Here is a 14,596-nt window from a genome sequence, read left to right on the forward strand (position 1 = left end):
GATATGACACCTGACTTTGGGCAGTTTCTCTCATTCCTCTTTGCAGCACCTCTCAAGCACCATCAAGTTGGATGGGAAGTGTTGGTTTTCATCCAGGATGTCTCTGTACATTGCTGCATTCATCTTTCCCTCTATCTTGAATTGTCTACCCGTTCCTGCCGCCGAAAACCATCCCCGCAGCATGATCCTGCCTGTAGGGATGGTATTGGCCTTGTGATGAGCGCTGCCTGGTTTTCTCAAAACATGACATCTGGAAACACGCCAAGGACTTCCATATTTGTCTCATCAGACCAGAGAATTTAGTTTCTCATGGTCTGAGAGTCCTTCAGGTGCATTTTGGCATATTTTATTACAAATAAATGTTTTCTGTCTGTCTGCTCTACCGTATAGGTCTGATTGGTGGATTGCTGCGGAGACGTTTGTCCTTCTGGAAGGTTCTCCTCTCTCCACAGAGGAATGTTGTAGCTCTGACAGAGTGACCATGCATATTTTATTGGCAGTGTTGGGAATAACGCGTTTCTGTAACGCCGTTATTTTCAACAGTAACGAGTAGTCTTAACGAGTATTTTTTTATATTCAGTAACTCAGTTGCCGTTACTACATGATGCGTTACTGCGTTATTTTACGTTATTTTTTATATAGTATCGGCTAGAAACTGAGAAGATCTGATCCTGTGTCACAAGGGGCGCTTTGTCTCTGGGTGTGGGTGGGGGGGGTCGTGTCTGTGTTTACTAACAAGACATCATCACGGAGCCGAAGCCGAGTTTCTTAAGATGGAGATATTCTCACTACTTTTCTTTTGTCGAGCACAAAGAAAAGAACATTTTAGTTAAATGTAAGTTGTGTCTTGGATCAAAGATCCTATCTACTGCGTAAAACAGCAATTCAAATCTGTCCTAACAGGTAAAAAAGTATCATGCTTCGACGAAGCTAGTAAAGAAAGACACACTTCACTTAAGAATTTTAACGGAGGGACTGCTAGCCAGGACAACATTGATAGAGCCATTGCAGTGATGACATGCAGGCTATTTCTATATATGTATATGTATATATGCATATATATGTATATATTTGCATATATATGGATATATATATATATATATATATATATATACATATATATATATATATATATATATATATATATATATACACGTTGTCACGTGTACGCGGCGCACTTGCTGCGCGGAGTTGCCACTTCGTGGATGCACAACGACCAGTCAGCAGGATTCCAGGTAAGACTTGCTTTCAATATAATCAAACAAAAGAACACTGACACGAAAGTGGAAAAATAAAGCGCGTGCCTAAGCATGGAAGCTAACGCTAAACTTAGCAGGATACAAAAAGGGTCCAAAACGGTGACGTGCCGAACGCACGCAAAGCTAAGACGGAACTTAGCACAACTAAAGCAGAGATAAGCAGAGGATACATACGTGAATGTTGCCGTTAGCAAACAATGGACCGAGGACGAACTAAGGAATCAGGTGGGCTTAAATATACAAATAATAATCAGAAACAGGTGTGTGACAGGATCCTGTGAGGAGAAGCACAATACGTTGCCATGGTGACTAAAACAAACGAGGAAGTGCTCAAACACAAGGATCGGCAGAGTCCAGAAACAAACATGATGAAAAACATATCAAGAAGGCAAAACCATGAACGATCCGAGTCACGGATCGTGACACTACCCCCCCTTAAGGCGCAGATACCAGATGCCCCAAAAACCCCAAAGTACAAAGAACCCCCCCCCCCCCCCCCCTCCCCCCACAACAAGACAGTCCAAAAGAGAAGGGAGGGAGGACCTGGTGGAGGGTTGGCAGCAAAACTCTAGGCGGGCGGGCCCGCAGAGGCCACTTGCACTTGGACTTGGACGTCGACTTGCACTTGGAGGTCGACTTGCACTTGGATTTGGACGTCGATTTGCACTTGGACTTGGACGTCGACTTGCTTTTGGACTTGGATGTCGACTTGCACCTGGACTTGGATGTCGACCTGCACTTGGACTCGGACGTCGACTTGCACCTGGACATGGACTCGGATGTCGACTTGCACCTGGACTTGGACTCAGACGTCGACTTGCACCTGGACTTGGACTCGGACGTCGACTTGCACTTGGACTCAAACGTCGACTTGCACGTCGACTTGGACTTGGACTCGGAGGTCGACTTAGACTTGGCGATTGAGCTCGGCGTGGTGCAGGCGTTGGAGGTTGGCGTGGTGCAGATGGCTCGTCTGTTGGCCCGGGCGGAGCCTGTGGGAAGGCAGGCAGCAACCTCGATGGGAGGAGGTCTGCCTGTCCCACTGACACGCCATCAGCCTTGCCTCCCCCCCAGGAAGCAGATTCCAGATGCCTGAAGGAGCTGGGGGGGGGGGGGGGCATTTGTGCGAGCTTGGAGTCTGTCGAGGGCATGGGAGGATGGGCGCTTGGAAGCCTGGGAGCTGGCCTTGTGCGTGTGCGCCGCATGCGTCCCTCAGGATGATTGACAGCAGGTGCCGGGGAGGAAAAGCCGCATGGAAAGCGCCTGGCAGTCGCTGCTGTGGGAAAAGTCCTGCACTCTTTCTGCGAACACACCTGCGCGGCGCCTGGTCGCCGCTGGAGCCCTCGCCTCACGGGTGGTGTGACGTACCCGCGCGGCTGGCAACGCGCTGAGGAGAACGTCGGGGTGGTTTGTGAGTGGGGGCGGTCCTCCGCGTCCGCTATCTTCGCCATCAATAGCCCCCACGCCGCGTGGGGGCTATAGTCTATATGCGACTGTATTTTGTTCAATTTCATCTTACTTTACTGAACCAGGAGTCCTCGATTCATTTGTGTATGGAACACAATCTTTTCTTCACAGGGTCCAGGATAGACCAGGGGTTAAGACTGCTGACGCACATCGAAAAGTCCGGGGTTCAAACCCCACTCTGGTTGATGGTATTTTGTTCTACCTCATCATACTTTACTGAGCCAGGAGTGTAAATGAAAAAAAATATTCGCTCCACAAGATCCAAGATAGCCCAGTGGTCAAGACTGTTGACTCAGATTGAAGGGGTACCGGGTTCAAATCCTGTTTGGGTTGACATGTAATTTACAAAGCCGGCTGGAGGCTTTGAGGTGACACATATTGTCTCCCATGTAATGTTAAAATAATTATATATATTTTTTTTTAATCCAATTACAATTTACCAATTTTATTTTAATTGTACCCAGGAGAGGTCATTAGTCAACGCTCTTTTTTATTAACTTTTTACTCCTATTCCCACCCACCTCAGGATTTACACTCACTCGCAGAAACACACATTCTCACACACTCATTCATTCTCACACACACAGGTTAACCCTGAGGATTCATCATTGACTATTTCTTTTTGATTATTAATATCTTTAGTGTTGACTTAATTTTTCAACTATAGGTTACTCAAACAACTAGCACATAACATTAGTCTGTGTGGGGGAGAAGAAACACCCCACAATGTACATCGTTTTGACGCCAACAGTCAAATGACTGATTCCATGCATGGGGTTTGAACTCACTATCCCTGTATTAAGACCCCGCAGTGTTGACCATTGAGCTATCCTGGGTCCCATTTAGATTTGTTTTTCGCTCATATACAAATGTAATCAGTGAGCTATGATTGCAGTAGAAACAAAATATAACATCTTCCAAGTTATGGATTTGAACCCAGTAGTACTGCAAGAGAGGAAGCAGTCTTAACCATTGAACTATCCTTGGTCCCATTAGTTTTGTTTTCGCTCATATACAAATGTAATCAGCGAACTATGACCGAGGAGAAACAAAAACAAGATCTCCCGAGTAATGAATTTGAACCCAGGTGTACAGCGTGAGAGGCAGCAGTCTCAACCAATGAGCTATCCTGGGTCCAATAACGAGGGGTTTTCGTTCATATACAAATGTAATCAGTGAACTATGACCGAGGCGAAACACAAAACAAGGTCTTCCTAGTTGTGGAATTTAAACCCAGTCGTACCGCATGAGATGCAGCAGTCTTAACCATTGAGCTATCCTTGGTCCCATTTGGTTTGTTTTCGCTCATATACAAATGTAATCAGTGAACTATGATCGAGGAAAAACGAAAACAACTTAATCCTAGTTATGGATTTGAACCCAGTTATACTGCGTGAGAGGAAGCAGTCTCAACCATTGAGCTATCCTAGTACAACAAGCATTAGGTTTTCGTTCATATACGAATGTAATCAGTGAACTTTGACTAAGGCAAAACAAAAAACAAGATCTTCCTTATTTGAGTACAATTTCTGGCTACTCTACCCACCTCTGCTTATGTATGTTATGTTGCAGCTATTTAAAATAGTTTTGTCAATTTGTTCTGGCCTGAAATAAATTGGCCCTTTAAAACATATATTTGTCTTTGTGTGTTGTATGTAGACCAAATTGCTAAGCAGAGTTCAGTGATGCAAATGCATGTGAAGTTGATCAGTATGCTGTATTATATTTATCTCCAGTGCAATAACAGTACTGAAATGAAGGCTAAAAGGGCACTAATGGGAGCCTTAAAAAAAGAAAGAAAAAGGAACTAAATAGTTACCTTTCACAGTAACGCATTACTTTTTGGTGTAACTGAGTTAGTAACTGAGTTACTTTTGAAATAAAGTAACTATTAACTGTAACTAGTCAGTTTTTTTAGTAATCAACCCAACACTGGTTATTGGTCACCTCCCTGACTAGAGTAAGATGAATGCAGCAATGTGCAGAGACATCCTGGATAAAAAAACATCGCTTCCTATCCAACCTGATGGAGCTTAAGAGGTGCTGCATAGAAAAATGAGCAAAACTGCCCAAAGATAGGTGTGCCAAGCTTGTGGTATTGTATTAAAAAATGCTGTAATTGCTGCCAAAGGTGCATCAACAAAGTATGGACGAAAGGTTTTGAATACTTTTGTAAATTAGTTTACTAAACTAAAAATATTTAAAAAAAAATCACATTGTCATTTTTGGGTATTGTGTGTAGAATCTTAAGGACACAAATGAACATATTCAATTTTGGAATAAGGTTCTAACATACAAAATGTGGAAACAGTGTAGCGCTGTGAATACTTTCCAGATGCACTGCCTGTGCGAAGTTGAAGCTAGAACTGCCACTGATGACTAATCATATTTTATACAACATTTATTTTGCTTACATTTGGTTATTTAAATGTTTTTCACTTCCTGTTTTGTTTGAGTCACCATTATAAGAAAAAGAAGCGGGATTGTGTAACAAATGATACATAGCTCATCAGTGAAGGAACTTAGAGAAGGTAAATATGTTGAAAAAAATTAACATACTAATAAGAAAATATTTGAAAAAACACAAACAACAAAACTACTTAAAGTATATACCTGGTGCAATATCAAAGGAAAAATAAAATATGTTAAAATAAATGAAAAGTAAGAAGAGCAATTCAATTAGGAAAATATACATAATTACGATACATATAAATTAAAAGATGCATGTATATATATATATATATATATATATATATATATATATATATATATATATATATATATATATATATATATATTTATGTGTATATGTATATATATATATATTTATGTGTATATGTATATATATATATTTATTTATGTGTATATATGTATGTATATATATATTTGTGTGTGTGTGTATATATATATATATATATATATATATATATATATATATATATATATTAGTTATCATCTACATAATTTATTTTATTTTATATGTTTACTAAGAAAGTGATTGATTACGTGATGAACACCAAAATACCAATAAGCAAATGTTAGAGTAAACAAACAAAATCAAATAGATAAAAGAAATACGGATGCTAGAATTAAATATACTAACTAAAAGTGCACGTGATAGTGAAAGTAATAGAATAGAAACAAATACAGTTGATATCAAATGTTAAACAAATATGTTAGATAACTAAAGTTTTTGAAAAAAAAGTGAATGAATATATATATATATATATATATATATATATACATATATATATATATATATATATATATATATATTACACCAAAAAGTTCTATTTTGGTTTCATCTGACCACATGACATTCTCCCAATCCTCTGCTGTATCATCCATGTATCCATTTTGGTATAAACTCACCTCGTCATGTTTGGAGGAAGAAGAATACTGAGTTGTATCCCAAGAACACCACACCTACTGTGAAGCATGGGGGTGGAAACATCATGCTTTGGGGCTGTTTTTCTGTTAAGGGGACAGGACGATTGATCCATGTTAAGGAAAGAATGAATGGGGCCATGTATTGTGAGATTTTGAGCCAAAACCTCCTTCCATCAGAGAGAGCTTTGAATGGTTGACCAAATACTTATTTTCCACCATAATTTACAAATAAATTATTTAAAATTCTTACAACTGTCTCCCACAGTTGAAGTGTACTTATGATGGAAATTACAGACCTCTGTCATCATTTTAAGTGGGAGAACTTGCACAATCGGTGGCTGACTAAATACTTTTTTGCCCCACTGTGTATATATATATATATATATATATATATATATATATATATATATATATATATATATATATATATATATATATATGTGTATATATACACACACATACAGTGACGTGCTGTCAGTATATATATATATATATATATATATATATATATATATATATATATATATATATATATATATATATATCAATCAATCAATCAATGTTTACTTATATTGCCCTAAATCACTAGTGTCTCAAAGGGCTGCACAAACCACTACGACATCCTCGGTAGGCCCACATAAGGGCAAGGAAAACTCACACCCAGTGGGACGTCGGTGACAATGATGACTATGAGAACCTTGGAGAGGAGGAAAGCAATGGATGTTGAGCGGGTCCAACATGATACTGTGAAAGTTCAATCCATAATGGATCCAACACAGTCGCGAGAGTCCAGTCCAAAGCGGATCCAACACAGCAGCGAGAGTCCCGTTCACAGCGGAGCCAGCAGGAAACCATCCCAAGCGGAGGCGGATCAGCAGCGCAGAGATGTCCCCAGCCGATACACAGGCAAGCAGTACATGGCCACCGGATCGGACCGGACCCCCTCCACAAGGGAGAGTGGGACATAGAAGAAAAGAAAAGAAACGGCAGATCAACTGGTCTAAAAAGGGAGTCTATTTAAAGGCTAGAGTATACAAATGAGTTTTAAGGTGAGACTTAAATGCTTCTACTGAGGTGGCATCTCGAACTGTTACTGGGAGGGCATTCCAGAGTACTGGAGCCCGAATGGAAAACGCTCTATAGCCCGCAGACTTTTTTTAGGCTTTGGGAATCACTAATAAGCCGGAGTCCTTTGAACGCAGATTTCTTGCCGGGACATATGGTACAATACAATCGGCAAGATAGGATGGAGCTAGACCGTGTAGTATTTTATACGTAAGTAGTAAAACCTTAAAGTCACATCTTAAGTGCACAGGAAGCCAGTGCAGGTGAGCCAGTACAGGCGTAATGTGATCAAACTTTCTAGTTCTTGTCAAAAGTCTAGCAGCCGCATTTTGTACCAACTGTAATCTTTTAATGCTAGACATGGGGTGACCCGAAAATAATACGTTACAGTAGTCGAGGCGAGACTGTCAGGGGAGGCAAGTGAGGCAGTGCCTCACCTGCCACCAGGTGGCTTAACCATGAGATGTTTCAAAACGAAGTAATAAAATAAAATAAAAAGTTTTAAATTTTTTCTTTTGGTTTATGCTTTCTATGTGATTTTGGTGTGGTTCCTGTATATTTCGGTAATTTTCATGGTCAAAATCGAAGAAATGTTGTGTTTCCTGATCAAAACAACACAGTAGACGAGAAGTGAGGCAGACACAAGCGGTGCCTCCACGGCTACACACAGTGTGTTATGGGCGTGTGTGTGCGAGGCTGCGCATGCCTGTTGCCACGTGGAAAAGGCAGCAAGTACCTCTGCCTCAAGGTAGGGGGCGATATATTGTCAACTTGCAGTTCAATGCCTCAGCAGTTCTCTGACTCGCCACACTGGGAGAAGCGGGGGCCCTCAAGCTAGCAAACGCAGGTCTCTCCAGCGGAAGCCAGTCTTTTTCTTTTCTTTTTTTAACTGTATTTATAACAAACATGACATTTTCATTAGAGTAAGCCAGCGTTTGTGGTGCAAAAATATTGTTTAATTTCTTGGAATGAAATTGAATTAAATTAATGTTTCTGCCAATATGGAGGATTATATACTGTATCCAAACTGGACTTTAAGACAAAATGAATGCGGTCATACAAAGTACGTTTTCATGGAAGATAGCTATTGCTGCTTCAGATACAAATACAGAAAGGTAATATACACTCACAATACTTGATTTATTTTGTTAAAAGCAAATGGGACCAAAATGTATTTAATAACAACTTTATCAAATACTTTTTGGACCCATTTATCAAATCATAATATCATTATGATAACGTTTTTATGAAACCGAATAACTCCCTTTTCTCCTGTAACTTTAATGTGCAATCTAAATCAACAATTTTAGAGCCGCACATATGAATTCAAGTTAAAAAAAAAAGAAAAAAAATGTATGCCTCACCTATGTACCTATATATGTATATATTATTAATTTTTATAATTTGATTTTTAGTAATACTCGTTTTTTATTTGTCCTTCCTAAAACGCGGCAGCACTGGCGCAAATGACTACTTGTGGACATTGTAGTTTCCAAACGTCACATTCCTACAGTGTGAAATGTCATATAGGACTACATTTCCCAGAATCCTTTTCGGCTAAGGCTGTGTGTCCGTTGTTTTTTGCTGCTCAGAGGCGGCTAGTTTAAGTTGCAACAACACGGCAATGCACCGTGCTTTTTTTTTTTTTTCCAGCCAAGCAACATACTCGCCTATAAAGTAAACGACACAGCATTGGAATTTATATTCAAACATTGCCACTGGAGGCGTGCAGAGTTTTGCGGTGGTTTCGGCAAAATGCTGGTATTAGGCTTCAAGCTAGCTCGCTAGCAACGAGTGGTTGCCACTTGTTGCTAATCAAGCAGATTATCACCTAGTTGAATTTTGAACATAATTTGACTTTTTGTGGGGTTTAACTGGACAAACTCAAAATGTCTCCGTGGGATACTAATGCAGCGATTAAAAGGCTTTTGCGATTTAGGCAAAATCATTTCGCAGCAAAGCGTTTCTTGGCTATTTACACTTCCCCTAAGAAATTTTGAATATCGGGTCAGTAATCTTCGGATTTGCCACCTCAGTGTTTTTGAAAAGGATCATCCCAAAGTATGAACACATCCAGTGGGTCAGAGTCGTCCGACCGGCGGGGACACAAACCCCAGGGGCGTGAGTCCCACCGCAGAGTCTCACGGGAAAGAGGCAGAGCCAGTGGTCGTGAAGCTGACATCTCTGAGAAGATCAACACACTTTTTGACACTTTGCAGGTACCTTCATACACACTTCTCCACAGCCTCCCACTCGTCTAATAACATCTGTAACATTTCACTTTCGTTGCGAAAATAATGGCAAAACATATTGCAACGGCTTGTTTTGAGATTAATGCAGGGGTGTCAAACTCATTTTAGATGGGGGCTTCACATGGAGAAAAATCTACCCCCAAGTGGGCTGGACTGGTAAAATCACGACATGATAACTTAAAAATAAAGACAACTTCAGATTGTGTTCTTTGTTTAAAAACAGGACAAGAATATTCTGAAAATGTACAACTCATAATGTTTTTTTTTTTTTTTACACTTACATGTTGCGGGTAAGCACGGTGGAAGAGGGGTTAGTGCAGTGGTTCTTAACCTGGTTTCGATCGAACCCTAGGGCAGTGTTTTTCAACCACTGTGCCGCGGCACACTAGTGTGCTGTGAGATACAGTCTGGTGTGTCGTGGGAGATTATGTATTTTCACCTATTTGGGTTAAAAATATTCTTTGCAAACCGGTAATTACAGTCTGCAAATGATGTGTTGTTGTTGAGTGTCGTGCTGTCGAGAGCTCGGCAGTGATCGTGTAATACTCTTCCATATCAGTAGGTGGCAGCCGGTAGCTAATTGCTTTGTAGATCTCGGGAACAGCGGGAGGCAGTGTGCAGGTAAAAAGGTGTTAAATGCTTAAACCCAAAATAAACAACATACGATTGCCCCTTAAGAAAAGGCATTGAAGCTTAGGGAAGGCTTTGCAGAACAAAACTAAAACTGAACTGGCTACGAAGTAAACAAAAATTTAATGCTGGACGACAGCAAAGACTTACTGTGGAGCAAAGGCGGCGTCCACAATGTACATCCGAACACGACATGACAATCGACAATGTCCCTACAAAGAAGGATAAATACGACTGAAATATTCTTGATTGCTAAAACTAAGTAGATGCGGGAAATATTGCTCAAAGGAAGACATGAAACTGCTCCAGGAAAATACCAAAAAAAGAGAAAAAGCCAGCAAAATAGGAGCCAAGACAATAACTAAAACACTACACACAGGAACACTCAAAATAAGTCAGGGCGTGATGTGACAGGTGGTGACAGTACACCTACTTTAGACAAGACCTATATTGCTTGGTTATGGTTTAAAGTCGTATCCAACAATTGCGACGACGACAACGTTTTAATGTCAACTGAGATTTGTTATTTAATGATTTCTGCTGGTGGTGTGCCTCCGGGTTTTTTCATTGCAAAAAATGTGCCTTGGCTCAAAAAAGGTTGGAAAACACTGCCCTAGGGGGTTCGGTGAGTCGGCCTCAGGGTTTCGGCGGAGCCTCAGCCATCGTGTCAATAAAAATTTCTCCCTATCGACGTATTATGGATACTCCCAAACAATGTTCCCTCTAATTTTCCATATGCGTTAGCAAAGGTAAAAACTCCTTGAGTATTCAGTGGAGCACATGTGAGCGACGTCAGACGTGTACATGCACTGTGGCCACACCAGCAGCACACCTGTCCCCAACTTGACTAAATAACAAGGGAAATGTAATCAAATGACAGCAGTCATTTCCATGAGGTGGGGTTCCTGCCTTGGAAATAATTTGTACCCCTTTCAGATATCGCATTTAGTTGCCACTAAAACATTCACATGTTGCACAATGAGATGTAAACATAGGATCATGTGTACATTCCTGTAACTTTCTGTTGGTAATATATATCTATAGTAGTATTTATTTATAATAATAACATAATTTCATGATTAATATTTATAAATTAAGATTAAATTCAGAAAAAACATTTTATTTTTTACTAAAGAAGGGTTCGGTGAATACGCATATGAAACTGGTGGGGTTCGGTACCTCCAACAAGGTTAAGAACCACTGGGTTAGTGCATCTGCCTCAAAATACGAAGGTCCTGAGCAGTCCTGGGTTCAATCTCGGGATCTTTCTGTGTGGAGTTGGCATGTTCTCCCAGTGACTGCGTGGGTTCCTTCCGGGTACTCCAGCTTCCTCCCACCTCCAAAGACATGCACCTGGGGATAGGTTGATTGGCAGCACTAAATTGGCCCTAGTGTGTGAATGTGAGTGTGAATGTTGTCTATCTGTGGTGGCCCTGCGATGAGGTGACGACTTGTCCAGGGTGTACACCGCCTTCTGCTCGAATGCAGCTGAGATAGGCTCCAGCGACCCCCCGCGACAACAAAAAGGGACAAACGGTAGAAAAAGGATGGATGGATGTTGTGGGTAATAGAATCCTATTTATACTTTCTGAATAAATGATATGATAATGTTCAACTCAATCAATCATCAATCAATGTTTATTTATATAGCCCCAAATCACAAATGTCTCAAAGGACTGCACAAATCATTACGACTACGACATCCTCGGAAGAACCCATTGGTGTTAATTTTCAATCTGTTAAAATAAAAAATAATAATATCAAAATCAAATTACAGGATGTTATTTCTGTATACCCTGAATGAATCAACGTGGACCCAGACTTAAATAAGTTGAAAAACTTATTCGGGTGTTATATACGTTGTGAAATTAGTTATGTATGCAGATATATTTTATAAATGTTTATTTACATACCATTGTTGTTTCCAAACAGTGTCTACAACACGGCAGTAAAACGGCTGATCAAACAAAACAGTAGTCATCGTCATGGACCCACTAGCTGCGAAAGGTAGCTCACCAACCAGTTAAACAGACTCAATAACTCCACGGTGACGTTTTGGTGAATTTACAAAACTAAAAACAATACAAAAAAATTTAATTGCAAGTTAATACTACTAAAATATACAATAGTAAACGTGTTAGCATATTAGCGATTGCTAACGACGCTAGCTTTACTGCATAACTATAGCATGTACAAATATGCATGAAACTCCTACACACATGGGTCGGTTCATCCATCCATCCATTTCCTACCGCTTGTCCCTTACGGGGTCGCGGGAGGTGCTGGAGGCTATCTCAGCTGCACATGGAGGGAATGCTGGGTACACCCTGGAGAAGTCGCAACCTCATCGCAGGGCCAAAACAGATAGACAGACAACATTCACATTCACATTCACACACTACGGCCAATTTAGTATTGCCAATCAACCTAACCCCAGGTGCATGTCTTTGGAGGTGGGAGGGAACCCACGCAGTCACGGGGAGAATATGCAAACTCCACACATAAAGATCCCGAACCGAAGATCGAACCCACAACCTTCGTACTTACCCCTGTTCCACCGTGCTGCCACGGTACGGTTCAGTAATTATGAATGGTTTTAGTTTTATTGTACAATTTTCATATGTGATGAATGGGGAATCCTTTTAAGCAGAAATGGTATCGACAGTTAAACTTCTGGTTAAAGGCACGTAACAGGAAGTACATTTTTAACCCTCAGCACCTGCAGTGGGCGAACTCGTCCAAAAGATGGCGCCATAGCACACACAATAACACACCTAAACAGTGTGTCTGTTGGTGTTACATGAAAAGTAATTTTTGAATACAAAACATCATTGCCGTTAGCGAAGAAGAATCCATAAAGTAGCTGCACCGTTTTGTAAGCCACAGGGTTCAAAGCGTTAGAAAAAAGTAACAGATTATTGTCTGGAAAATACAGTATATTGAGGTATTTTGGTGAAATATTGGAGAGATTTATATATAGTATTTGAAATAAATGTACACATAGTTATGTAAGGAATCTTTTTACCTTGTTTGCAATCGTCACTGTGGACTTCAAGTATTGTGGTTTGGAGTGAAAGCTACTGAACCAAGGTGAAATGTCTGAGAAAGAAAGGACGGACGATGGTTGGCCTTCAATCTGATTGGCCACATTCTTGCCACTTCATTGATTCTTCGTCTGTGATTTTGTCCTTAGAAATCACTTTCAACCAATGAATGTACACGTCTAGACCTCACAAGTTGTCCTTTAATTGACTCCAAATTACCACACCGTCAATCCCTTAAAAGAGAGTGAAAGACTGAGAAGTAGGAAGAGTTTGAACTTTTTTAACTGCTTCCAAACAGATGCTTTACTCTGTGTTCATGCGATTGTTTTTCGGGTATCATCAGTGCGACAATTGTTATGTCTCTGGCAGGACACCAACAGGAATTTGACCAAGGTGGACCAGATGCTGGGCCAGTACAGGGAGTACAGAGACGACCAGGCCGAGGCCATGTCTGTGGTGAGACACCTGTTCAGTGGATTGGACTGATATTAGCAATGACACAGATGCTTCTACATCGCACAAGGCCAAGGTCATCTTTGTTTCATGTCAGTGCACCTGTCCTTCAAACCCAGTATTAAACTATTGGGGCGGTTTAGCTCGGTTGGTAGAGTGGCCGTGCCAGCAACTTGAGGGTTGCGGGTTCGATTCCCGCTTCCGCCATCCTAGTCACTGCCGTTGTGTCCTTGGGCAAGACACTTTACCCACCTGCTCCCAGTGCCACCCACACTGGTTTGAATGTAACTTAGATATTGGGTTTCACTATGTAAAGCGCTTTGAGTCACTAGAGAAAAAGCGCTATATAAATACAATTCACTTCACTATGTCAAATTAAATTGACACCCAATTAAAAGGAAAAAGAGGATGGACTCATCATCCCAAAGTGTTTGTCTTCTGAGTCTTGGCTTTGTCCTCTCTCAGAGCAGCTTTTATGTTTCCTCATCCGTCTGTTTTCTGCCTTGGATGTAGCTAAGGGGTAACCTGGAGGAGTCCATCAGCCAGCTGCAGGCGCAGAGGCTGAGCAGAACCGACGCTCACAGTGCCTCCGCCTCCAGCCTACATTCCAGCGACTTAGACGCTCGCACCGGATCAGGTAGAAAGATTCAGCAGCTGGCATCTTTCCTCAAATCCTGGTTCTGGGCCATGAATTTATTTTGTAAAAACATCAGGCACATGATTTTTCCATCAATAGTCGGAAATCCGTCTTTATCTCCGTAAATATATAAAAAAATATTTTCAGTTTTTCTTATTTTTTTCAGACCTACAATCCGTGTTAAAATTTTTAACACGGATTGTAAGGAATCTCTTCCTTAGAATTATCTTTTAGCGATGGAGACAACGTTTCACTGCAGGGTTAAAAGCGTACAAAAAATTTGCGCCAACTAGTACGGAGTTTGCGTTAGTTTTAGTCAACAAAATTACACTACATTTGAGCTAAAATAACAGTAAATGTAGTCGACTAAAATAAAAGGCATAAAAGATGAGGCCTCTT

At 40.6% G+C, this 14,596-nt stretch overlaps 1 protein-coding gene across 2 annotated transcripts in view; it reads left to right on the forward strand.

The window, feature by feature from the left end:
- The first annotated feature begins 8,766 nt into the window (after window positions 1–8,766).
- LOC133542595 (centrosomal protein of 128 kDa-like) overlaps window positions 8,767–14,596 on the forward strand; it is a 108,825-nt gene continuing 102,995 nt past the window's right edge. For both annotated transcript variants that reach the window (XM_061886874.1, XM_061886875.1), the window contains exons 1-3: window positions 8,767–9,400; window positions 13,477–13,563; window positions 14,074–14,197. In XM_061886874.1, the coding sequence (XP_061742858.1) occupies window positions 9,245–9,400; window positions 13,477–13,563; window positions 14,074–14,197 (367 nt within the window). In that variant the 5' untranslated portion in view covers window positions 8,767–9,244. The remainder of the gene's footprint in view (window positions 9,401–13,476; window positions 13,564–14,073; window positions 14,198–14,596) is intronic.

This window comes from Nerophis ophidion, linkage group LG24 (genome assembly GCF_033978795.1).
Source record: "Nerophis ophidion isolate RoL-2023_Sa linkage group LG24, RoL_Noph_v1.0, whole genome shotgun sequence".
Lineage (NCBI taxonomy): Eukaryota > Metazoa > Chordata > Actinopteri > Syngnathiformes > Syngnathidae > Nerophis > Nerophis ophidion.